Here is a 27,881-nt window from a genome sequence, read left to right as displayed (position 1 = left end):
GCACTCGTTAACAAGATCCGTCCGTATTGCTGCTCAGGGGAGTTTGTCAAATAAGCAAGCTTTTTTGCCTCAGTATTAAAGTTAATCGGATTGCTGTTTTGTGTTTTTGACACGTAACTCATCAGAGCTACGTGATATAGCTAGAATAGGGGGTGCAGTTTGTAAACAAGCGAAGCGTAATAATATTTCTCAGAAGTGAAGCAATATTAGTGAATATGAGCTTGAGTGAGTGCTTTATGCTTTTTATCAATTTGGAGTGTGGTTAAGTATCGATTCTTAGATGTTGTAACATTATAGGGGTTGTTAGCTGCACCGACCTGCCACGTATATTTAATTGGCTTATGTAACGTAGAAGCTTAATTAAGAATTTAAAGTGTATTGAATACGTATATTGAGTTATTGACTATGTTTACGATATATTATTTTGATTGTTATAACATATTATATTTCTATAGATAATAATAATAAATGTTTACAGCTATTAATAAAATCACATTATTGCAGTAGTAATTTCTTCATAGCCACACACTGGCATTGAAAATTTTCAAGAGATAATTATGATATTAGGTATACTTAAATATTTTGGGATGCATGTGTAGGAGACTGTAAAATAAAACACAATAAAAGTAAAACGATTTATAATTTTAGTCAATTTACGTATGAACTTACAAAATATATTAAGATTGTAGACTGAATGTTTTGGCACACGTTGAGCTGTTAGTCACAAATGCAATACTTTCCGTTGTTTTATTGAATTACCTAATATATTCCATCTATAATTCTTTTACCGTGGTCAATTTTATTTTAAATACACGAATCTTATCTTCTACCATGGACTAATAGAATCTATTAGTCTATGTCTTCTACCCACAAACTTATTTCTACTTATCTCGCGCATTTCCACCAATCTGAAGACCCAATGTTAGCGGTTCTATAAAATGAAGACTTTCAATAACTTCACACTATACACAAAAACAAATACAGGGCTTAATTTTCTAATTGTTTGAGATCCTTTTCAAAAACTGTACACTATTTGTTCAATAAAATCCCTGTTGAATATTTCATTGGCCAATAAAAAAAGTAATTTGCCACGAATTTGACGGGCCCAATTTGGTATTAGAATCAGAATTAACGATCAAATTTGGCAGCCAAATCAAATTATACTGTTATACGTAGCTTTGTCAATATGTTGATTGCCAACATTGGATATTAACTTCTCTAACGCTTGAATGTTAATCGGTAACCGAAATAAACAAAAATTTATATCCGCTTTTATGACGTCATTGTGGTCGGTCGGATGTAGTGTAAATGAGCTGTAAAACACGACGTGAGCACTTTCATTTAATAATTGAGTAATTAGACGTACAAATAACGCTTTTCTCATATTCCTTAAGAACCAGTTTAAATATAATCTATTTGAATGAAATGGTATTTACAATAGCTATGAGCAGCTTCAAATTACAATTATGGAAGATGAATTCTTACAGATAAATGTGTCTACTATTTACAAAAAACTTGCATAATATTTGGCACAAGTTTATTTGGCAAGTTTTAGTTCATTTAACATAATATATTGAAGTCGGAAACATATCTATATCTAAAAATATTAAAATACGTACGTCACAACAATTTTATTGTTACATCTTAATTTATTCGATATGAGTTATATTATTATTTACACTGATCTCTGAAATACGGCAGTAGTTGTATAAGTTAATTTGTGTAAAAAGCAATCGTAAACGCAAAACACATTTTACGATATACGGTAGGTACATAAATATTTTTATAATTCGTTCATCCATTTGGCACACAATGAAACTCAATTGAACAATACAAACCTGGTTGTTCCGGTCATTCATAATAACTTACTTATAAATTAATTACATTCATGCTAAATTAAAAATATCTCCGCATCAAATGAACAAAAAAGACGAGAGAATTAAATTAATGGCTGTCATCCGATGTCGTCCCTTGACGTTGACGAATCGATAAAAATTTCCATTACGTTTTCCCGTTGTCCTTAGTTTAATCTTAAAATTTGGTACGTTATCAGCCCATGCCTACACGTCACTGGGGGGCGCGAAGGCACGGTCTGCTCGCTAGTGCAGCTGGCTCTTAGTACTGAATCCATAGTGCAAGTACGGGGAATCCGCCCCCTCCCGCGGCCCGCTGCCCCCTCCGCTCCCCCCGCTCGGACACTTCAAAGCAGAACGTAGCTCGGATGCCATCTCTGAGCAAAGCGATGCCTGAACGGACAAAGTAAACAGAACGCAGTAGATTTTATACTGGCGAGCAGATAAAGTAAATGTTTAGAAAAAGTTTACCTCCTCCTTCTGTTGATTAGTGTAGCGTGAAAATAAAAGTACCGAGTATTTATTATGGAAGTATTGACTACGGAATAAAATAGCGCTACTGTCTAGCTGTTTTAGGTACATAGTACAATATAATTAACAAAGAAACAATTTCAGAATTAATGAGCCAAACAAATGCTTACATACATTTACCTATGTCGTTTAAAAATAAACCTAGAACAAAACAAAACATTAAACATAAATAAAAATCCATGAAACTTATAAATTGAAGAATAATACGCCAAAAAAAATGTTTAATAAAAAAAGTCGAACATAACAGAATATAAGCTTCTGTGAAATAAAGTAACAACTCACAACTAAAACTATTCTGGAATATTTCATCCCTACAGCACAGACCAATAAACAATATATAAAAGTCAATCAAAGACAACAAACAATATTGAAAAATAAAAGGTCATTGACTCCTCGCTCCAGTTCGAGCTATAAAAAATGTTACACTGAAACTTACCCGTTCGTCGACTGCCACCTTCCTAGACTTCCAGACGAATTCACAGACGGCTATGACGCAAGCGACCCCCATGCCGCCCATCAGCACCACGAAAACGCCGCCCACGTTAGCTAAGCCCAGTTCGTTGGCAGTGGACGAAGATTTCGAGGTCTCGTCCTATTTATGAAACATTGAAACTGTGAATAAGCATTCCGCGAGGACGCGCTTCTTTTTACCATTCAAGAGAATTCCTATTGACACTATTTTTAAAGCCACATTTTTCATATTCAAATTATAACTTTAATATTTCAGCTTGCCAGTTAGTAAGCTTAAACTGAGTTTAGCTGTCCCAAAACTAAAAGCTACCGGAAATTGCGAACTATATTTACATCCCGAAAAAGGCAAACAAAGGCGTCACACCGCCAGAGGTAGTGCATAATTCAACCACAATGAAAGACTACTTAAAATTTACGTCCGCTATTTAGATCATGGCACAATTTGAGTTCACAATCATTAAAATTCATGCTGTTTTTTGGCGTTTAAAAACTAAAAGGCTTTCGGATTGTAGGCCATGTAAACATGCCGTAAAAGCCTAACATGAACGTACTCTACAAGAGCCGCCGCCACGTTTCTCCTTCCACCACTTTGTTTTCAATATGTGCAGTTTCCCTTCTTCTTGTAGTTTCAAAACAGCGCCACTTATAGCGGTACGGTATGGCGAATCTACAAAGTGAAAAGTTTATATTTAATGACCGAAATAAGCTCTTGCATGTTTTCGTGTAGCGTTTGAGGACGTTTGTGGATTTAATTTTGTAGATAAAATGATACGTTCAACAGAATTGTGCAATTTTTGTTTGTTTTAGTTAATTATAAGTGTCTTACTAGTTACATCGAAATATTTATAGACTAACTAATACTTTTATATTCAACTGAAGTACATAGGGGTTTTTAGCATAAAGAACCTACCTTTAGTATATGCTTGAATAAACTGATCCGATTTATTTACGGCTAAGATTCGTCGTGAAAAATCAAGAATACTTTTTCGTGAAGGTTTTAAAAATGATATTAGTTATTCCGTAAAGGACGTTACGCCTAAATAAATGGGGTCAGTACCTAATATAAATGCGTAGAATATATTTTAAAACTACATGCTGAAGCAAAATGTTGTAGGAATTAAACCCAAGAGAGATAAGATACTATAATGCTATAGAAGTAGGTATTTGAATTTTTAATTCGGCTATGGAAAAGTGGATAGTGCTTAATAATTAAATGGAGTTATAACTCAATAAAATAATGATGATACGATGTATTGTACCTACTTATTGTTTTGCCGATCTTCAATCAAATTTCATTCGCGAAGTAACTGGGTTTCGAATAATTTTAAAGTGAAACTTTTATTACATCGTCTCAAACTTTTTGGTCTGTGTAGCGCATGTCGCGTGTATCGCGGCTGCCGAGTAGGTATACCTACTCGGCAGCCGACCGACACGCGACATGCGCTACACAAAGCAGTGTTCGGAACCGTTCGAACAGTTTCACTTTTACCGTGGCTTCATAAAACCACACAATATTTTTTTCTTCTAAATCAATTTTTTTTCCATAATAACAGTATTATAATATTCTAACTTGGGAATGTAATAGAATTATTTAAACGAATAATAAAGAAAAAAGGAATACCAATAAAAATTGGAGTGAAAAAATTGTGTTTGTAACCGTTTCTACACAGGAATTTTAAGTAGGTAAAGCGGCGAGACCTGTGGGTTGTTATTCCTCCTATTACAAAGAGGATTAACTAGGAATCTAATCTAATAAAAGAAGTTACAATTTTATTTGCTTTTAACCGTGATTTACATTATTATAGACACAATTACAACAAACCCTATTACTACAGCGTGTTTAATAGTATAATAAGGAACTCACTAGGCGGCATGGCTATTCCATATCCCTTAGAGTCCAACATTCCACCAACTTGCGTTAAATCACAGTTTCTCTCTACAACGTATTCAATGGTAGTGGATTCCATTAGATATGCATACGACCCTTTCCCACGCATGACCCTTTCCTCCCCCTCTCTATTGCTGCTCGTAAATACCGAAGGTCGCGCAGATTCCATGAATGACCACATGCGTTGGTATGTAGAGAAATTTGAGTCCTGTAGCAACAAAAGTATCTATAGTTGTTGAAAATAAAATTTTGTAGGAATATCTGAATTTATTTTAAGATACAATGAATACGATACTTATATGAGCAGACTTATAAATCAATCTCATACGTACCCTAAAAAAAGCAGCCGTAGAACCTCCTTTCAATGCGCCATATTTGATTTTGGTTTGTTTAGCTAAATCTTCCGCGCTCTCAATTGGCGAATCCATTCTTTCCACAGTGAGGAAAGCGGCTAAGTTTGCCGTGTACGAAGATATCATAATCAATGTAAAGAACCACCACATGCCGGCCACCATACGAGTTGAAACAGCTCTGGTTTCATAAAATATTAAGTATTAAGAACTCAGTGTTTAGCATCGTTATTCTTTATAGTGGAAATGGAAATCTGACTTATGATAAGGAACGGAACCTTTGTCATAAGTAGCTATGCACCTTTACTCTAAACATATATTATATAAGTAGGTAGTTCTATCTCATAGTAAATAATCTTTTAAAAATGCTATAAAGTTATGTTTATTTTATATTTCAGTAAAATCCCTATCTTATTCAAAGAGAATATTTGAAAAGAAATTCACAATTTAATAGCAATGTTTGAACTATATACTGAAGCCTTCAACTACATCGGAAGATAGTTAGCACAAGTTAATCTATTATCTGAACTCAATTTCATAACTACTGGAATTATGAGCTTTTACTAAGACCACGAACACAGGGATAGAAAATACAACAACATTGATTTAATTAAGAATTATAATTTTGATGCAGCAAGCTATGGATACTACGAAGCACTGTGGTGCGAAAAAATTTATATTCCTCTTCAAAATCAATTAGCAACTAAATAACAAACTGTTAACTATCTAGCAAAAACCTGGGATAGTTGAAATCGCCAACACGTTTCTATTTAAATTGGTCGCTAAGCGGCCACCGAAACTTGAAATTCACAAAGGGCTGTGGTCGCTTTGTAACTAATTAGTTTAACGAAGTACTTTGAATTGAATGGAAGTTGTTCATTTTTTGAGCCTTTGTGAATTCAATTTCGTAGTGCGGTGATTTCTGGCATAGATTTTCCAGTTGACTTACTTCGGTGCGATATCCGAACCTTGCTGCATCAATGATCCAATGGTGAACCATAGCGAGTTCAACAGTGTGAACTGATTCTCCAGGACTGGCGGCTCGTCAACACAGTTGCGGGGACTGTCCCACTCGTACGGACTGAACCTGCGCCCAAATATACCCCGTCATTCACTGAAGCTCCGTATCCGAAGCGTTACGGAGGATTTCGACTGATCACGGTGTCTGTTATACGCAGGTATAGTTGAATGAACGTCTTACTGATCGAATACGTGAATTGATATTGTCTGTTTTAAATGGGCTGGTATTAAATCAAAGACATCAAAATTCCAAAATTACTAAATTTTTACATCAATTTATAATAAGTAACAAGGAAACCTTCGCTGTTACTTTAAAATAATCTTTCAGAAAATATGACTGCGATCAGGAATTTAGAATATCAGCTTCGTATTAAATTATACTTCGTATTAATGAAATATGTTGGAATGAAATACTGAATGTGATTGATGTAAATGACCTCTAAGGTCGTACAAGTTCGAGTCGGTATTTCATTTCTAAATCTGAATACATTACATTTGCATCTTGTAATGCCTTTACTTTGTTGTTAGCCAAAATGATCTAGATGGTTCTATTGTGTTGGTTCACTTCAGTTTTGATTTGAATTTTCGTACTTATCACTCCTGTGGACTTCGCTGTGGTCACCATATATAATACCAGAAACAATCTTGCATTCAACAAGTTTGTATCTAATATCAAAGAGATCCATTGTGATACAGGCTATCTTACTTGGGCAAAAAGTCACAGCTCTGTTGCATGAGCGAGCCGATCGCAAACCATAAACAATTTGCTAGGGAAAATATATTCTCCATTTTTTCACCGTCTGCCGTGCGAGATTGGTGCCATTCGTATGGAGTGAACCTAATGAATTGTTTGAAACACACACAAAAATAATTTTAACTGGAATAAAACTACGCTACGTTGTAATATTTTTAAAAGATTTTTTTTACAGTTAGCATTCAAATAAAAAGTTGATTGTGAGAACGTAAAAAACATATTCAATTAGAAGAATGCATCAGCTATTTTATTTTTTGGTTGATGGTTGTATATTTAATAATAATATTGTATCCAAATAATTTTTAAAGTTAACTTTTAGTATGGAAATGCAATAACTTAATTAATATAATAATTATTGTTATTTTTTTTACTTTTTTATGCAATGTTATATCAAAAATCTTACCTTGCGAGTATAAACAGAAGAACGGACACTCCCAAGTAAGCGGTTGCCATGTAGATCCAGACGTCCAGAGACAAAGGGGAGAGGAAGGAAAAGAGATTGGGCGGCTGCTTGATCGGTTTGCGGTATAGCACAGATATACCGAGGTTCATGAACGGCATCGTGAAGTCTACGACTTGCTCTCTGGTGTAGAAATTGTTTATATTATTAGTTTTAGGGAACAGGGATTTTGCGGCTGACTTGGCAAAGGCAGGTTAATTTTAACGAAGAAAAGAAAATAGTTATTACTATGAAGCGACCTCAACATGTACACGAGTTTGAGAAATTTAATACATAGTAGAAAAAAGAAAGCTTGAAATTACATGCCAAAACATGTAGAAATCCTGCAGAGCAAGTAATTTAAAGATGAAGCGAAAAATATGAACCGTTAAATAATTAAACAAACACGTGACAACATTCCAACAGAGGAAATTAACATAGACCCAGACATGTGCATTAGCGCGTAGCCCGGAGCAGTTAAATTAATGAACCTCGGAGTTAACATGAAGCTTGGTGACAAATTCAAAGAGTTTCGCAATATCTAAAGACGTATAGTAATGCGACTACAAAAGTTCTTTGTAAATACTTAGATGATATTTTATTAACATGCTGCACATTTGCTACGTTACTTTAACGAGATTTTAACTTAGTCAACATTCCTTTGAATTCCACAAGGAGCATAGAAATTTAAGCTATAATATAATATTTTTAAAGTTCTTATAGACATTTTTAAATTATCTCAGATTTTCTTTTAAACTTTAATGCAATAAGATGGATACAACTTTCTATTTTCTGTCTGCGATCATAATATCTAAAATGTAATTTGTGTAAAATAATGAAATATGAGATAAAATTCTGCGCAAAGTGAAACGTTGAAAATATCAAATATCTACTTTATACTTTTCTTTCAAAAACAAAGCAATATCCGAATAAAATTTCCATATCTGTTATTTCGCACCAAGTTCAATCCACAATTCGGCATTATCCTAAAATTGAATTCCAGTTCAATATATCAAAACATTTATTCAATTACCTGTCATACGTGATAGTGAGGTCGGCGATCGCTAAATCGGCCCGTTGTTCCAGCAATTCGCGAATCATCCCATCCCACTCTTTGGTCTCGCGATTGAACGAGCCGTATCGACCATCGGGAGCCAGCTTGAATGTGTAATTGAAGCCGAGGATTTTTGAGATCTCATGAATTAGATCGATTGCGTAGCCCTCGAATTGTGCGTTGCCGGTCAGTTTCTCACTCGCCTCCTTTCGCATGCAGTAGGGTGAGCTCTAGGGAATAGATGTGAGAATTTAGTGCGATTATAACGTTGTTTATTGTTAACTCACGCCGTTAGGTCCACGAATAAGATTTTTGTTTTAAATGATATTTTGAATGAATAATAGAATTTCATTTTATGTTACTAAAACGTATCTTGCAATGTTATAGCAGAACAAAATATTTCGAGTCAACGTGTAAGTGTGCAAAATAAAAATAAGCATACCTATTCCATTTATCTTTTCATAAATTGCGTCAAGGTAAATAAAAATTTACGTTAACGCAGTTTTACAAACTCCAAAATGTAACAAAGCACGTACCTCCAATAAGTGGACAAAATATACATATTAAATACCTTTTGATTTAAATAATTTTCCACTTTCCTCTGAAATTTTGTGTGAATTTATCTGTTAGCAGGGCTAATTTCGTTTTAGTGTGACACGGGGGAGTAATAAAATGTTCCAGTGAATGAGGTAGCACAAAATTGTTTCTTACCAGTATCGTAGTGACGATGAGCGTTTTGTTTTGGAGTATTTCGACGATTTGCTTCTGGTTATCGCCGTAAGACCGTGTGTAGTTGACACCTTCGGATGCATTCCACGTCCCGGCCTTTTGTAGGCCGTCCCTCGTCAGCTCTATTATGTCAAGGGTAAAATCGCTGCGGAAACCTTGATGATCGAACTTTATAACTCCCGTTAAACCTTTCATTTCTACCTGTTTGTTGAATGGAATGAAAAATTTAGTATGAAACTTTTCGGGTCGAAGATTGAATAACATAAAATATATAATACTTTTATCAAAATATAATCTGATAAATCTTGAGTGCGTAACGAGGCATCTTGTGGTTTATGCCTTTTGTGCGTAGTGCGTAACGATTTTAAATATGTAATAAAATTTCATGTCACGTTTATAGCGGAAAATTTATAGTAGAAAGGGAAGTAAAGATGGAAAGATTATTATATGTTATGAATTATAAATAACACTTTTCCTATGAATCACATCACTGAACTGAATCACTAATGCAAAACTCTGATAAAAGGATTGGGGGCTTTTTTATCTTTTTTTTTTCATTATCCGATTAAGCTGGGACTTCTATTAAGTATAAGTATAAAAGTTTAACGCTCTGTAATTTATGAATCAATATTTTTAATTAAACGTGATTTTTTCAGAACTTTTACAGGTTTTCGATTAAAATTAAAAAAAAAATAATAATAAAAAGACGTGTGGCACTCGGGGACTGCCGCGGTAAAGCTATTGCATAGCATGCCTTCAAGCCACACCTCCGTGCCCGTCGGAGTGTGGAGCGTGAGGTTATTTTCGTTACGGAATTTCTGGATTCGGTCCCCGCGCTCAAGGCCCGCGATAGAAGCTATGCAATAGCTTAAAAATCAACGAAATGAAAAATAGACAATCCTCAAGAATTCGCAAGATTTTTAATGTTATGTAAATTTACTGCTATATTTTTTCAAATATTTATGTATTTGAATATAATAGAATACTGTGTTATATTAAATTAACCGCTCTCCTTTAAAAGGATCCCTTGAAGATGTGGGTGAAATTAATGATGGGGACACGACATGTTACCTAAATGAATAGGTTAGGGTACATTCCATGATAATAAAACCTCATTAACAACCAGGAAGATCAAAACTTCGTAAATGTTTAGAACTTTTCGTACATTATGAAGGGGCAAGAAATGTTTCATATCTGAAGGAAATACTAATCTTGAACTCGATTATTAAATTAAACATTCTGTATGCTTTACCAAATGCGATAATTAAAATAAACTTTTATGGGATTTCGTAATTAAACGTTAAAAGCATAATTATCGTTTTGCTTGTACCTACGCGTAAGTTTTAAGGTTTTAAACAATATAAATTAAGTTTGTTCCGTTTTCATACGATTTCATACGTAAAGCACATTTTAAACTGTGAAATAGTTTTTGCTGAGGACTAATTGTTAATTTTTTCCATACTTAAAAAATTATAATAAATTTAAATAACAGCTCGTATGTAACATATTATTCATAATATAAAGGTGAGGTGATAAAACCGAATTTACATAATGACTCTAGCGGCACTTCACTTTTGACACTTATGTAGGTACGCTAAGGTGTAGGTAAGGTATTTACTATTTAGATTTTATTATTACAATTTTTAATAATAAAATTTAAACCAACTAATTACCTACCTATACTAGGTAAAAGATGGATGTACTAAATATCAAATGTCAATATAATTTACTGTTTCGGACATTTATAATGTTCCAAAAACCTAGCGTTCTCTTTTAAGTGGGAAAATAGAAGGTTTGGCAAGAACCTTAATAAATCACTTTCAGTACAGATTAAAAATTCGTGTAAGAATGAACAAAACGGAGATACTAAAGCACTACGCTCACGCAAGACCTTGATAAGATTTATCTATAATGAAATCCATCCAGGTATCGCAAAAAAGTTTATGTAATAATATTTTAGCGAACGTGTATAGTTAGGTATATAATTTTACAGATAGGTGAAATTTCTACAAACGCACACCAAACTTGAAAGTACTTTAAAACTTCGACACTTAACACTAACATTAAAGCATTCATCGGTTACTCAAGCAAATACATTCATTGTCCACATGTAGAGATCGCCTAGACCAAAGTCTTAGGACCATATCGCAAGCGATAAAGTCACTTTTCGCTTATTTTTATGTTGCTTATTCTTATTTTGAGTGCAATAAAAGATTATCATATCAAATTGTAGTACTCACGATTTTCATATAATTAATCAGGCTATATCCATGAGGCCATGTGTCCTCCGCCTCACACGAGAGAGGCCGAACGTCAATCTGCTGCGACGTGTCAAGGTCGTGCAGCGCTTTCGCGAACAAATGGACAGCGTCGTACATCAACGCTGTTTCAGTCTTTATGGAAAAACAACACATTAACCTTGTGCTTAAAGAATACTTATGTTCAGCAACAGGTTCGCTCGAGGCAAATTTTAAGCAAGATTTTATCTGTGAGTGTAGTATTGAAAATGTGGGTAGTCATTTGTTTTAGTATCATTTTCTTTATTTAAGCATTTTAATTTTTTGTATCTTCATAAAGTATAGGATTGTAAATTAATAAAACATGATTCAAATAGAAATGAAACTCACCTTAATAAAAGTCATATTTTCCTGCGAACAAACAATACGATATTAACTCTCTGAACGTAAACAAATACGGGATTATAAAACGAAATTACCTTCGCCGAGGTGTGTCCCAGTTGTAATTTCCTTCCCTTTCTCGCTTCATCATAAACCCAATCTCTGACTACTCGCTGTACTTCGGGCCTTTCTGGATCAAGTAATCTTAGAGCTGTTATGTTAGTGCCACCGTATTTAAACTCTTCTAAGTCAACGCTGTGTAAATCCTAAATAATAACATATTCAATATCAAACTCATATGAATAAGGAAATTTTATCATTGAAATGATCTGTATCGGAATTGAAGAGCAAAATAGTAATAATGCTTTTTCATGAATTCTGGTTAAATGTTATTTGAAATACATAATTGATATGTGGATGAGTTTTACTCAAGCAAAACATAATAATATATTCTACTAACATCAAACGTGTACCTTTAGTCCGCTCACGAAATCAGTCAACCGGTCTAATCTACACAGTTTTAAAGCCAAAAGTGCTAAAGCGAAGTTCGAAAACAATAAGTAAACTCACTAAAGACGTGATGAGGTAACTGTGATAATCCGACATCATTCCAATCTGTTGCGCTTGCTGTAAAACATCCCTGATCCTCTCGGTAGCGCAGTCGAGTACAATGTGAGATTCCGCAGAGTTCTTTATTTGTTTCAAAAGTGGCCTACAAAAATAACGATAGCTTTCCGAAAGTGCGAAAAGAAACAACAATAACATGTTTATTTCAGATTTATTGAGCAAATGTGAGGATAGAATGAGATCGGGCCTCATTGTGTCGATGAATCGCAATAACGCTCTCAAGAATAAAATCTATTTGGTAGATTATTTCATTGCTATTCGTTATTTTTCTATGAATATTTTTCTGTGAAAGTATTGAAAGTAATTGTTCGGTTACGTTCAATAATATCAGTATGTTTGAAAAGCAATTGTGATCATATTGTGCCACCGAAATTTACTCCTTCGATTACTATTACGTCAATATAATATCTTCAGGGCCGATTTTTCAATGCCCAGATAAACAGCTAGATAGACTTTATTCTTCAGTTAACAAAATATTCAATTTTTCAATAGACGAATAGGACTTATCTATCGAATAACTACGTTATTTGAGGAATAAATCTATTTACCGCTCCAACAGGCCAGATAGCGCGCTATTCGACGGTTAGGCGTTTGAGTTGACAACTGACGCGTCAAATTTGGGATATTTTCGTATGTCATAACATAGAGCGTAGAATTATTAACAATTAAACCTCTTTCTATATAATTATTATCAATTAAAATCATATTGAAATTGATGTTTTTGATAGTACTGATGACCATGCCATTGAAAATTTGCCGAACGCTGCCTTTAAGTATGTCATTTCCATCGTAAAATAAATAATTGAATAAATTGAAACACAAATTTAACCAAACTCTTTACTCGAATCAAAACAACAATCAACAATCATAGAAGACAAGAACAATACAAGACAAACTTAAAATGCACTCCTGACGTGAGTCATAATGACGGTTGTTGACAAATTGCAAGAGTTGACTCTATCCCGCTCTAACCTGACTAATTTAATATGTTTGTTTCGCCACTCCGAGAGCAGAGCTGCCAATATAGAAATATTTGGTCAGATAGTTATTCATCAAATAAATCACGATTGAAAAATAGGCGAGCCGTTATGAGTTAGATAAATAATTGAATAAATCTATTCGAGGGGTAGTTATTAGACTGTTTATCTTGGGATTGAAAAATCGGCCCTCATGGACTAAATAATTTCAAATGGCTAAATATAAATCAGTAAATCAGATTTAATAGCTTTGAAGACACTGTTACAATACAATAAATTTTAGTTAATGTTGTTATAATATTCAAATCGGCGTAATATTGTAATTCATTTAGATGTTAGGTAGTTAAGGCAAATCATAATAGGTCTCAAGAGAGACAACGCCAGCTCTCGCAATTCTAGATATTGGAATTCGTGGCACAGATATTCGCAAATAATGAACATTTATATTAATTTGAAGTAATTTGCTATTAATCATGCCTTCCATTTGTGGAAGATAGTTATTTCGAAGTGTTGTATTGCTTATATTTGATTCTAAGAATATCATCATGCTATTGATAATAATAATTCTTTGAATAAGAACTATAGTTTTTCTACCTCTTATTTGCTCTTATTTTATTAATGAATGTTCTATTATTACATTATCTATTTCTAAACAATAATTGATTTAAAAACGAAATATTTAAAAAATTTCAAAAACAGCTACTGCTTATCTATTCAAACCAAAAAACATGAAAAGTTTACATCGAGAAAATTGTAATTTCCCTTTTACCCTTCTATACTATCTTGCCAAAATTAAACTAGAGCCATAAATAACTAATCAGCATGTTAATTAACCTGTAGTCATGAGAATCGGGCAGTTGTCTAACCGCAACCGGCAGTTCGGATGGCCCATGGGCTTTCAGTAATTCCTGTAGGCGAACTAAACCGTCGCTGTTCTCGTAAACTATTGTGAACGACTTCCATCCCCAGGCTTTCACGAGGTCTACGTATGCCTATAAGAAATATTGTATTAAGGTCTGTTCTATTATTCAATAAGTTTTAGTATAGACGTTACAGTCAATCGAACTCTTTAATATTCAATATTTTAAAGGCAAAAAGTCTTCACATTTCTCATTGTATATGAGAATTATTCAGTCAATTCGATGAAGTATTTATTCACAAATCTTGATCAAAAATTTATTGAGTCACTTTTTTAAATCTTTTCACGGAGCTCTTTAAATACTTTAATAGTTTGATTTTATTTATACAGTTTATAGAAAAGAAAACTAAACCACCAAAACCTCGAGAATTGGGTGAGGTACCAGGGTAGCATAGCTTGTAGAAACTCACGCGGCTGAGTGCAGCTGGGTGCGGGTACAAGTTGACGAGACAGGACTCCCGCCTCGTTCTGTAGTCCCATCTGGTCTCCAAGTGGGGCAGTTCCATTGTGTCGCATATAGATTGGACGTGTGCAGCTGCGGGTGCAGATTGCGGTCCGAAGATAGCAGCTACTCCACTCCGTAGGAGGTGGCATACTATACCAATAGATAATGTATTGCTTGCTTTTGAAATTGTCGTGTTTTATCTAGCACTTAAATTACTTTTTTGGTAAAAATCTGCTTTTATGAAATGTTTCCAATTTAAACCAAACAACAACAAATTTATGGTTAGTAAAATGGTAGTTTCTTTCTCCAAAAAGTTTAATATTGTCTTTTTTACGATAATGGGTTTGAACTAATATAATGTTTTATCTCAATAATTCATACTTATTTAGATTTTTTACATTATCCTATTTTTGTTTAAAATAATTCAACATGAATTCTCGCTGTAGACATGTTGAGCGTCTTTAAGCGTTCCATTTAAACTAAATTGAAGCAGTATTAATAATAGTTACACGACTTAACACATTTTACATAAAAACCACACGTAATTACATGTTAAACGCTAAAATAATTTCAGGAGTTCCGTTCCCATCTTTTGTTAAATTAAAGTTTCTCTTATAATTTAAACTACACACGTCGCAGACGAGAGTTGTATAAAAGCTATTAAAGTAACACAAAAAGAAAATTGAGCTCACACCGAAGTCTGCTACGTTTTATTTATCTACGTATCGTACGAACCTCTTTTAGACGCGTGGAAACTGTCTTGAGGCGATATTGTTTCTACCTGAGCGAGTAATTTCGCTCGAGGCAACACAGCCCTGTCCGCGTTAACCCTTTCCACGGCGTATCGGAACGCAACTTCTTGTTTATCATCCTCCGGGTGGAATAGACCCCCTGTTACAATTATTTATTTATTTATTTATTTAAATACTTTATTGTACTGCCAACAAAAAAAATTACAAAAAGAAAACTTATACTAAAAGAAGACACAGCACAGATGGCGGCCTTATCACTTATAAGTGATTTCTTCCAGGCAACCAACTGATGATGGGATAACATAATAGAAAAAAAGGAGGTGGGTAAAAAGTATACGCAATAATTATGTAATATAAAACTAATAGAAAAAAAAAAATATACTAATAAATATACTATAAATAATAAATAGATATAATAATAGATATCATATATATACATACGTATATACCTATAATTATATATACATACCATAAGTAAAATAAATACATACAATACATATCGTAATACATGTACATAATATAATATGTATAAAAAGGCAAATTACAGCGAAAGAGAGATCATGAGCTAAAATATACTATCCCGAGTCAAAAGCAAGATTCAAGTAATGATTCCTGACAAGGCTTTTGAATGTGGATAGCGTTTGGGCTTGTCTGATATTTATCGGCAAGGCATTCCAGAGTTTAATGGCAGTAACCGCAAAGGAATCGCCATAGAAGTGTGTGCGGTGAAAAGGAATGCCCAGAACAAGCCTATCCACAGAACGAAGAGTTATGTCTCTTACAACACCAAATTTAATTAACAAGAATATCTTAAATGCGAGAAAAGTAAAATACAAGTTTAATTGGAATGAAACAATTGTGTAGTATAAGTAAGAATAATTGAATGGCGAAACCGCGCGGAGCGCAACATAAACTTCAAAAAATGTTGTTTCATTAGTTAAAGTGTTTGTGAAGCTTATAATATAATGTAAATATTAGCTTGGTTAGGTTTTTTTTGACACAAAATACAATTTGGCACAATCACTATCAGCTAGAAATTGTAATCTTCCCATACATTTGTGTTATTATATGCCAACTTTAAAATGATAATATATGTTTATAGAATGCAGAGCAAATTCAACTGTTAATTTTGAATGATAATTAAAAATGATAGGTTTATAACGTAAGTAGACTCACCAATTCGTATCGTATCAGGCAGCGCTGAGAGGTGGCCGAAAAACAAAATGAGAAAAACTGCCTTCGCTCCTCTCATTCTGTAACAACAGATAAAAACAAAAACTTTTACAATAACCTAAGTTTTATTTTCGTTAAGCAATACGAAGGCATTATTTGTTAACCCTTACATGCCGTGAGATAATTTACCTACTTTTTCAACACAGACTCTGCAAATGGGACCAGCTGTTATAAACTCCATTTGTTATTATTATTACACCGACGTATTTATGAAAGCATTTAAATAATTCATTGAAACAAATGAATAAAGTTTTCATTTTGTAACAACTCACGTAGACATAGGGACAAACAATGACTAGTAATAGTTTTAGCTTAGTTTTAGTATTTCAAGACAAGACTTAGAAATACAAATCGGTAATGATCCTATTCGTGTTTTGTGAAAAAATATTTTCTGCTTATGATTCTGTTTATATCTTTTCTGTATATATAATACTAGCGGTCCGCCCCGGCTTCGCCCGTGGTACATATTTCGCAATAAAAGGTAGCCTATGTTCTTTCTCAGGGTCTAAAGATTATCTGTGCCAAATTTCATCAAAATCGGTCCAGTAGTTTATGCGTGAAAACCATACATACATACATACAAACCTTTCCTCTTTATAATATTAGTATAGATTATGATACGATTTATTAAAGGCACATAAAAAATATTCTTAGAGTTTTATTTATAAAAATGTTATAAAATACTTCATCGACCTACGCTTCGCTGCGATTCAGATTAAACAATATAACTGTAAAATTCTTGCGATATTATTATTTTTCGTTTGAAGTTTGAATATAAGCATGAATATAAATAATCCCATACAAAAATGAATATCATCAGATATGAGCACTGAGCATACGTGTATTTGTATCTACTACTAGCTGTTGCCCGCGACTTCGTCCACGATTAGGTCGTTTTTCGTCATTCGTCGTTTAAAAAAAATACGTGACACTTTATTTTTGAATGTTCTTAATTATTGTCTCTTATAAAATTTAACTACTTACATTAAAATTGAACACTCTGATAAGAAAATCTTAAAATCTGAAGAAAACATGAATGAATGTGATTTAAATTCTACATTACTTAGTATCAAAATATAATAATCTAAATTAAATGTAGATTAACAGTTTGAGCACACCATTATAGAATATGTACTTAAGTATTAAATTACGTTAGTTAACATAGTAACTTTACTAAAAACACGATGACTATCTTTCGCGCTCGGTACCACAAACTAAGCATGTTTGTGGTAAGTGGCCCGCGTGACGCGTCACTTGACCCCCTGCGAGTTCCCCTCCGTTGCTATGCGAAAATACATTCGTTGCTCTATTTTAGGAAAAATTTGTAATACTGTAGCCTGGGCGTTATAACACGTCCAGGGAGTTCCTGAGTGCCGATATCACCATCTTGAGGAAAAGCTTCTAATGTCGATTTAAAACTGCATACATACGAATTAACCTGTTCTAAAATTGTGAAATGAGTTCAGTTTTAAATTTGAGAAATATTGATTTCTTGTATTCCACTATTCGTTGTAGTCGAATACAAAATATACCTATTTAAACAAACTTAGGTTGGCCTACAGGCAAAAGGGATCCTATCAAATGGTAAAATTGACCTTGTATCTTAAAAGTAAGCATGAACGGACCTTCTGATAATTATTGAGCACCAAAGGATCATTTGAAACGCGCTACTATAAGAGAGAATATTGTCTAATAACAGTTTACATTGCACAGTATGTTCCTCTAAAAGTAGTGATTTCAAAGGTTCCGGTGTATCTTCAAATGAAAGCCGACTCCTTACTACACTTTAAAGCATTACAAAAAGAACATACTACGCCTTTACAGAAGATGATCTGTAATCAATTGTGAGGTTATAAGCAAACCCACTTTTATATTTGTCAGACCACACCACCGAATTCGTAGATTGTTTACCTCAAGTCATTAAGACTATGACGAAATCTGTCTGCAGAAAGACGGGCCTCTCGCTATTCGTCCGTTTCCAGAGACCGAATAGTTTCAATTCTTAATCTTTCACTAAACAAACTTATTAATCGTTCTTGTCTCATACAGGGTGTCCCAAAAAGTAGTGATGAACGGAAGCTGGGAGGTAGAGGACCTAGAGGGCTATCCGAATCACCCCCATGTGTGTTATGCGATTTTTCGTATTTTCGGAGTTATGACTCTTTTTTCAATTTTTCACCTATCGCCGAGTACTATGATATTTTCACTCATGGTGACATCAATTATTGCGGAAGATACTTGATTTTTTTTTGTGTGCTACGCTGAAAGATAGGCCAATTCAGTATGGTAATATTTACTATCGTTAGATCTTTGAATGGAATAAAAAAAAGGATGAAATGCCAAGAAAGGTAAAATTTCCCGGTATGTTCACCACTTCAAGGGCCCGTAAAAAAATAAAATCACATAAAAAATGTTTTCCGTTTGGCTTTTTAAAACTTGCTCTATCTATCAGGTAGCTACCCTGAAAATTTCATTTTATTATTCAGAAGGCTTCAATCGAAAAATTGAAATCTAAATGTGGTAAGTGCAAAAATTTTATTAACATGATGATCATTAAAACCAATAAATAGGTGTTTAATTACCAGAATTTTTTAAAATGACCCCGCTGTTGCTCAGTGCAAGTGCGACATCACCGTAAAAAGTTGTCTTTTAAATGTCTGAATGCCCTTTTATCATTTTTAATGGTTTCTTCTGCTACTATGAATTTCCGGGTTATTTCGTCCAAATTGTAGCAGTCTCTCGTCTTTGTAGTATCCCCACGGAAAAAAATCAATATGGTTTATGTCCGGAGACCGTTCAGGCCAGGCTAAAGGGTAAAGATACCCTGAAAGATGAATTGGTCGTTGCAGCCTGCGCATGCGCCGGTGACGCTTGCCTTAAAACCTGGCCTCCACGGTCCCTCGACCTAAACCCAATTGATTTGTTTCAATGGGGATACTAAATAGACCTCGGCTACTTGAGAGAATGCCACAATTTGGACGAAATAGCCCGGAAATTCATAGTAGCAGAAGAAACCATTTAAAATTATAAAAGGGCATAAAGACATTTAATAGACAACTTTTTACGGTGATGTCACACTTGCATTGAGCAACAGCGGGGTTATTTTAAAAAAAATTCTGGTAACTAAACACCTATTTATTGGTTTTAATGATCATCATGTTAATAAAATTTTTGCACTTACCACATTTAGATTTCAATTTTTCGATTGAAGCCTTCTGAATAATAAAATGAAATTTTCAGGGTAGCTACCTGATAGATAGAGCAAGTTTTTAAAAGCCAAACGGAAAACTTTTCTTATGTGATTTTATTTTTTTATGGGCCCTTGAAGTTGTGAACATACTGGGTAATTTTATCTTTCTTGGCATTTAATTCGTTTTTTTATTCCATTCGAAGATCTAACGATAGTAAGTGTTACCATACTGAATTGGCCTATCTTTCAGCTTAGCACACAAAAAAAATCAAGCATCTAGCGCAATAGTTGACGTCACCATGAGTGAAAATATCATCGTACTCGGCGATAGGTGAAAAATTGAAAAAAGAGTCATAACTCCGAAACTACGAAAAATCGCATAACACACATGGGGGTGATTCGGATAGCCCTCTAGGTCTTCTACCTCCTGGCTTCAGTTCATCCATACTTCTTGGGACACCCTGTATAATTGTAATATTCGCGTCCCTACTCTAGTCATTGCTTATACTCATGTTCATCTTCAAGAGATCGAATAATATTATGATGCACCCTATTATTTGTCAAACGGTCTTCATATTAAGTAAAGTTTCAGATTCTCGAGATAAAATATGACTGTCGTGATCACTGATCAGTAGTGAGACGTAATTCCCTCTCAGTGAGGGTTTCGGTCTCACGGGATAGTACAATATGCCGTTTGCGATCAGCTGTGAGACGTCATACCCTCTCAGTGAAGGTTTCGGTCTCACGGGATAGTAGGGGAGACCGGGTTTGGTTGTCTCACGGGTTGGTTGTCACAGCGGTCTTAACACAAAACTGAACTATCGAATAAGTCTGTTGAACAGCGTGGCAAGAGCGATACAGTGACAACGCTGTCCCCACTTCGCGTCAGACCGCCCCGATCTGCCGTGAGGGCCTCACACGTGTTTATTGTTTTCGCACAGATTTTTTATGATATGAGGACCGAATATGCTCCTCATAACATCATTTTTTGTGAACGAAACGACAGCGCGGTTTAATTTAATGCCAACACCATTAGAAAAAAGGATTATTATTAATTGTGAAAAAATATCATGATTTAAGCGCATCACACACGGTGAAGATACTATAATATTTTATCTTAAGATACTGTTATATTTTATTACCCACAAAATTTCGCGTCATTTGTAAAAGGATGGCGGTTCTACAGGGGTCTTAGTACGCAATGACAAAAAGAAAAAAAACCGGCCAAGTGCGAGTCGGACTCGCGCACCGAGGGTTCCGTGGTAGTAAGTTTAAAATTATTAAAAAAATATATATTATGTGATGTAACTAAAAATTTATGGTTTTCGTAATTTTTCCTTTATCTATGCTATAAGACGTTGCTTCGTACCAAATTTCAAGATTCTGAGTTGACGGGAAGCACACTGTAGGTTTTGATTCCCTTGCAAGTGTCGAAAATTTGCGGCATAAACGGCTGTATCTTTTGATTGCGTTGGCTTAGAAGTTTGATTTTTTCACAGCTTCAAGGGACAGTAGACCTGAGTAATTGATATAAATTTCAGCTTCATACCTCCACGCGTTCCTGAGAAAAAGGGTCTTGACAGACGGACGGACGGACGGACGGACAGACGGACAACAAAGTGATCCTATAAGGGTTCCGTTTTTTCCTTTTGAGGTACGGAACCCTAAAAATGATGGTCCGAACGCTGATACCGGATGCGTTAAGATACTGTGATATAAAATATGTATAACAGTATCTTAAGATACAATATTATAGTATCTTCACCGTGTGTGACGCGCTTTACACTATTAACACTCTTTTAACATAAAATATAAGTCTGTGAGTGTGTAAAAATAAATCCAGCTAATTACACATCAAACTTATGTTTATAATTAGGTATACGACATGAAAATATATTAATTACCAAGCAATAATAATACAGATAAGCAGTGGTGGCTCAGTGGTGAGACCTCGGACTTCGAATCGATAAGTCCGGGGTTCGAGACCAGGCGAGCGCGCAGGAAATAAATTGATTTTTCAATTTATCTGCGCATGTTGTAACATCACCACTGCTCGAACGGTGAAGGAAAACATCGTGAGGAAACCGACATGTCGAAGAATTAAAACAGTTCGATGACATGTGTCATCCGCCAACACGCACTTGGCCAGCGTGGTGGATTATGGCCTGTACCCTCATAGGAGGCCCGTGTCCCAGCAGTGGGAACGTATATGGGCTGATGATGATGAATAATACAGATAAATACTGAACATAAGTAGGTATAATAGATATTAAGTAGTATTAGTTAAAATATACTTTGACTGTTAGTCAAAGTTTATTTTTACTAACAACATGTAAATGAAGAAGAAATAATAATTACCAACGAACTAACCTTTTCTATAATACTTAACACGGCACATTTTTCAAATTATCTTGATCAACCCTGCTCAAAAATTTGAGGGTTTTGTTGGAACTTTAATATGTCAAAACTATGATAATATATCTAAACTACGATACAACTTGCTTGCGGAAATGCTCATTACAATTGTGAATCTAAAGAATAACTAACAACATACTATTCAATTTTATTGAGCTGATGAATATCTTTTGCCTGGAAGAAATCACCGTCGCCTAATAAATATACTGTGTTTTCTTATAAAACCGTTACATAATTTATTTTATCTACTTAAATAATGAAAATGATATTATATTTATAAAATATAAAACATATTATGTAAAATGATTAAAAATAAATAAATGAAGCAACTACGATTCAAAGAAAACATCTTTTTCAGTGTTAAAATGCTCTTAGCAATCCTGGATGATGAACTGTATCATGTACTCTGATCCCAGTACAGTCGGTACCTCGATAGCCATAACGATAAATATTATAATCAGATAACCGCAAAGTCAAAATAAAAACATTACTTGTACAGTTGTGAGTGCAAAATTTACGTTTCATCTGGAATAACATTTTTTTCGGTACTAAAACGTAGTCGTTTGATATGTGGTTGGCTGCCCCTCCTCTCCTTCCTGAAAAATATCCTCCAAAATTTCCCGAGATACTTCCAATGATTGAACCATTGGACTTTGGACATTAACTTCAGTCAAAAATTGACGAAGCGGATGATTACTAATTTCCACTTAATCCTCGCTGCTACTATCTTTACCATCAAATCATCAATTTTCAAGTGGTGTTGTAAAAATATCAGCAGAAATCGTCTTCCAAAGGCGATATAATTTTATGAGCATTGAATCAGTAAATAACAAAATCAAAAGTTAACTGTAAATCTATAAAAAAAGCTACTTACAAATAAAATTTTATCAAAAACTACTGTTCCCAATGCACCTCAAAATAATAAAAGAATTCATCATTTTATTATTTCATTCTAAAAGTGTAATATAATACCTACCAACAAAAAACATGAATTGCTATCATTATAAAAAATAAATACCTATAAGTAACAACTTACTTTTTGTGGGAACGCATGATGGTGAAAATTCACAAAACACGAAGATTGCATTTGATATTTTTGGTTTTATGGCATTCAATTGCTTTATAAAATAATATCACTACATAGTATAAAAAAAGTCGCTTTCTCTGTCCCTATGTCCCTTTGTATGCATCTTTAAAACTTCGCAACGGATTTTGATGCGGTTTTTTTAATAGATAGACTGATTCAAGAGGAAGGTTTTAGTATATAATTTATTAGGTTTTAGACAAAGCGGACGAACCCGCGGGCGGTAAGCTAGTAAATTTATAAAATACGAAGATTTTTAAAATTGTAACTTATGAACGCAATCAATATTAGATTAACTGTAGTTAATGGTGTCTAGTTTTACTTAAAATAATAAACATCTACCCTCACTTTAAAAAATGTAGTATATTTATTATTTACACGAAATATACCTTATAGGGAAGGGAAGATATGGGCTAAAGAGTTAAATAAATAACATAATTATATTTAAATTATTAATTAATTTCCAACTGTGTATTCGGTAGTGTTAACATCTAAATTGATTTGATTTTTACGAAATCTCATAGATGGCGCTGTTACAAAATTAACATTATACAACTTACATTCTTTAAACTATGTTTCTCTTCCCAAGTTACTTAAATGGCATAATTTTTATAGTGTCCATCTAGATATTGTCAAACAACATATTATATATGCGTCATTTGATTATTAATTTCCAATAGTTAACGTGTATTTGATTTTTCTAACACTTCATAGATGGCGCTGTTTCAAATTTGTCTTTATACTGCTAAGATTCATTTAACTGTTTCTCTGCCCAAATTACGTAAATGACATAGTTTTTATTTTGTAAAGCTAGATAATAGCATGGCTTACTCGAAACCAACATTTAAACATGAGTCTTTAGATTGTACGCTGTCGTAGTACACGGAATATGTAAGAAAAATAAAGGCTCACAGCTCCTCCCCCGAAGGTGATATCATGATAATATGTTTAAACTATCCTCACCCGACCTCTTAGGAATATTCATGCAAAATTTGAAGTAAATCTATGCAGTACTTTTCGAGATTAGCTCGGTCAAACATACAGACAAACAGACAAACAGACAAACAGACAAACAGACAAACAGACAAACAGACAAAAATTCTAAAAACTATATTTTTGGCTTCTATATCGATTATAGATCATGGATTATGTATTCTTTTAAAAAAATATTCAATGTACAGTTTTGACTTTCCTACGATTTTATTATATGTATAGATATCGATTATAGATCATGGATTATGTATTCTTTTAAAAAAATATTCAATGTACAGTTTTGACTTTCCTACGATTTTATTATATGTATAGATTATAAAATTATTATTACAGTGATTACATTTTTCTAATAAATAACTTTTATAACGAAAGAGCATGTTGTTTCTTTTTACATTTGCTTAGAGATTGTATTTAGCTGATACGGCAGAAATTTTCTGAGGCATCCCAGCTGATGTTAGCTAACCTCGTCGTGTTTAATCGTCAGAAAGGTCAAATTTGAATAAGGTAATGCGTTTTTGGCAGCATCAGAAACCTGACAAAATACAAATTGGCAATGTAAAGCTTTTCCCTGACAGAGGACAGATAAAAAGCATTTTGTGGTAAAGTATTGCATGTTTTGGCCAGTATTATCAGTATCTTGGCAAGAATGTTTATGCTTAAAAATCTGTTTAGTATAAAGGCCTAGAGAATTAAAGTGTTATCGAACGTGACCCGGATTAATTAAAGCATGGGATCGGAATTATGTATTAAGCGTATTTGAACAGTTATTATGTACTTTATTATATACTAGCAGTACACCCATTGCCCCGCACTTATAGATGGAGCTTGTAGTAGTTCTTATTGTGTTTTCGTTGAGTTTGAAGTAGGTAGTGTCGATAGGTATATTTTATTTCTTTTTTTATTTCATTTTATGTAAATAAATGTGGCATAATTATACATTAGGTGTACATCGAAAATATTAAGGAGTAAGTAATAATAAAAATATCCAGATCTAATTATGCACGGGTAGCAGGTGTAGTCCAACAGATCCAAGTTTATGAAAATAAATTATGAAATTATTATAGTTGGCTAGTGGTTAGTCACAGCGAAATGAAATAAGTTAAAGTGGCTGTTTTTAATAGTTATGCTATTATAACCATAGAATGTATTGATCAAGGAAACACTACAGTGCTGATTCACAGTCATTTTAACTTTCTTTTAATTATTAATAGCTTCAGAAGAAATTAACTTATGACAATACTACATTTGCAAAACATTTAAATCCAAACCAAGAGCATATGAAATTATACAAAAAATATAAATTTTATGAAATATCATTCATTGGCAGAAGGAAGCTTTCCGCCCGGAAAGTTGTTTCAGAATAAGGCCACAAGAAAAATATAAATAGAATATAAAGGCATATATTCTATTCTATATCTCTTTTTATAACATCTCTAGGAAATTTTACATACGAATTCTTATTGTCACTGCTATAGGTATAAGTTATTATAAAATGCAAATTACTGGAATTTAGAAGTAACAGTGATTTCATAATATATAGGCTGCAAAGTTCTCATTGAATATAATTTAACATTTTACTAACACTAGAGTTTCATAGATACTTTTTTAGAGAGCCTATTTAAATAACTAAGTACTTAAAAGCTAAACTAACATCATAATTAGCACGAAAATTACTTCTTAATTCAATACAAAATTCATTGTAAAATTTAATAGCTTTCCACTCACGGGTGGAAATAAAATATATGAGTATGATATATAGGTTATATTAAAATGATGCGTTGTTTATATTGTAGAGAACCACTAGATATCCATGTGAAAATAAAACGAAAATCGGTGCAGTAGTTCTCAAGTTTATCGCGAGCAGACAGATAGATAAGATAAGATTTAATGATTAATTTTATTATAAGAATAATGTCTAGTTCAGAAAAATAAGTATATACACATTTAGAATTAAAGGAATTATCTTTCTTATGTTATGATGCAACAACCGAATTGATACTCCTGAACGATGATAATCTAATGTCTACTAATACAATGCTAGTACTTCTAGGATATGTTTGATGCATTATTATTATTGTACCCAATTATATTTCAACAAAAAGCGAAAAATAAGTCAATATACATAATGCTAGTTAAATCAAAGTTAATATTATTCATTTATTTCTTGTGATAATACTTTTTTATGCCTGGCATTCTATGGAAATGTCAGAATAACACCCCACTGCATAAAACAAAAGTGTTTTATATACTAATATACATTGTAAATTATACAAATATTTTATACGCTCATAAATAAATGCAAATTCGAACTCATAAGGATCGTGTCAACATGAATAAGTCGTGGGTGTCAAAAATAATTCAAGATGTAAATAAAGGCTTCGAATTCGAATCCTTTAAACTGTAGAATACTTTATTCTTATCCCTTGAATAATTATGTAATGCATCTTAGTATTTGCTAAATGCTTAATTTAGATTGAAAGCACAGTCTGCAATAGTGTTGATGAGAAGTGAATAAGTTGCAAGTTATTATTTAAATTAATCTCTTTTTAATAATTGCTCTCTTTCTCTTTTGATATAGATCCTTTGCCTAACATTGATTATTAAAACCTCATTGTCTATTTTGTTCCTTTATTAAATCATTAAATTAATTAAAATTTAATCTTTATAAGAAGCAAAAAATAAACATGTTTCGTTCATTTGCGGGTCAAATATTTAACGATTTTTAAATAAAATGAACCTACATAAATTAATAATGCATTAGGGACGTACCTATCTGATAATTCTACACTAATATCCGCTTTATCCGTTCATTATTTTGCTCGTGATATAAAGTATCGTATTTCACATAATCCGATACTCTTTATTCCATAGTAAGCAACTTATTGAGTTAGTTTATAATTCGTGGTTTAAATAACGTTGTAAAGCAAACACTGGCGCACGTGTAATAGAATTGGAAAAGACAATAACTTTTTAGATAAAGTATACTTATTCGTACAAAAACCTCCCTTGCTCTGCTTTTACAACATCAAATCAATCACATCTAAGCGTGGGAGCTCAGCTACAGCCTGTATTATTGCACTAATTTTGCGTTCGATCCACAATAGCAAAAACATTTCTAATGACACACTTAGATTTTATTACACAAACGCAGTCTCCGCTCTTAATACGAACCGTTAAAACACTAATTTAATAAAGTAAACAGCATTGACATTAACAAGGTCGTGCCTTTAGTTTTACAACATAAATCGTATTTAAAAAACCGTATTTTGTAAATACATACCTGTTTAATTAATCGGTTGTAAATTCATCGCTTCATAATGATTTCATTAGGCTACGTTCATATTAAAAACACTTCACAAACACCAATCACAGAAACGGAAAAATCGTTGTAATTAAAACGGAGTCAATTTCAGGGGTCGAATGATTAGCGTAGTTGTTATGTGATTAACTCGATTTGATTATTATGATCGAGTGGGTATCGATTAAAATTCGAATCGTGAATGAATTTGGAAGTAAATAGGCCGGTAGGGACGGCCGCC

At 33.4% G+C, this 27,881-nt stretch overlaps 1 protein-coding gene across 7 annotated transcripts; it reads right to left on the bottom strand.

Moving 5' to 3' along the window:
* Window positions 1-624: 624 nt before the first annotated feature.
* Window positions 625-27,881, bottom strand: KaiR1D (Kainate-type ionotropic glutamate receptor subunit 1D). Of its 7 annotated transcripts, none has more exons than XR_016316637.1 (19): window positions 27,623-27,881; window positions 16,604-16,680; window positions 15,411-15,566; window positions 14,641-14,825; window positions 14,146-14,303; window positions 12,278-12,419; window positions 11,806-11,973; window positions 11,717-11,737; window positions 11,330-11,482; window positions 9,072-9,290; window positions 8,340-8,590; window positions 7,271-7,450; window positions 6,043-6,180; window positions 5,076-5,274; window positions 4,720-4,951; window positions 3,407-3,522; window positions 2,821-2,976; window positions 872-2,246; window positions 625-836 (listed from the first exon to the last, which is right to left on the bottom strand). XR_016316637.1 is itself a non-coding variant. In XM_089703625.1 (19 exons), the coding sequence occupies exons 2-18, from the start codon at window positions 16,677-16,679 to the stop codon at window positions 2,514-2,516; spliced, it is 2,562 nt and encodes an 853-aa protein (XP_089559751.1). In that variant the 5' UTR covers window position 16,680; window positions 27,623-27,881; the 3' UTR covers window positions 2,191-2,246; window positions 2,499-2,513. The 7 variants fall into 7 exon arrangements, 6 of the variants coding, with proteins under 6 accessions (XP_089559748.1, XP_089559747.1, XP_089559751.1 ...); XM_089703625.1 differs by lacking the exon at window positions 625-836 and adding an exon at window positions 2,499-2,525 and having other exon boundaries at window positions 2,191-2,246; XM_089703626.1 differs by lacking the exon at window positions 625-836 and adding an exon at window positions 6,820-6,951 and having other exon boundaries at window positions 2,227-2,333.

This window comes from Colias philodice, chromosome 14 (genome assembly GCF_061535455.1).
Source record: "Colias philodice isolate Cphi_HAF_F1 chromosome 14, ilColPhil1 Martin Lab GWU primary, whole genome shotgun sequence".
Classification (NCBI taxonomy): domain Eukaryota; kingdom Metazoa; phylum Arthropoda; class Insecta; order Lepidoptera; family Pieridae; genus Colias; species Colias philodice.
This window is presented reverse-complemented; position numbering and strand designations above follow the sequence as displayed.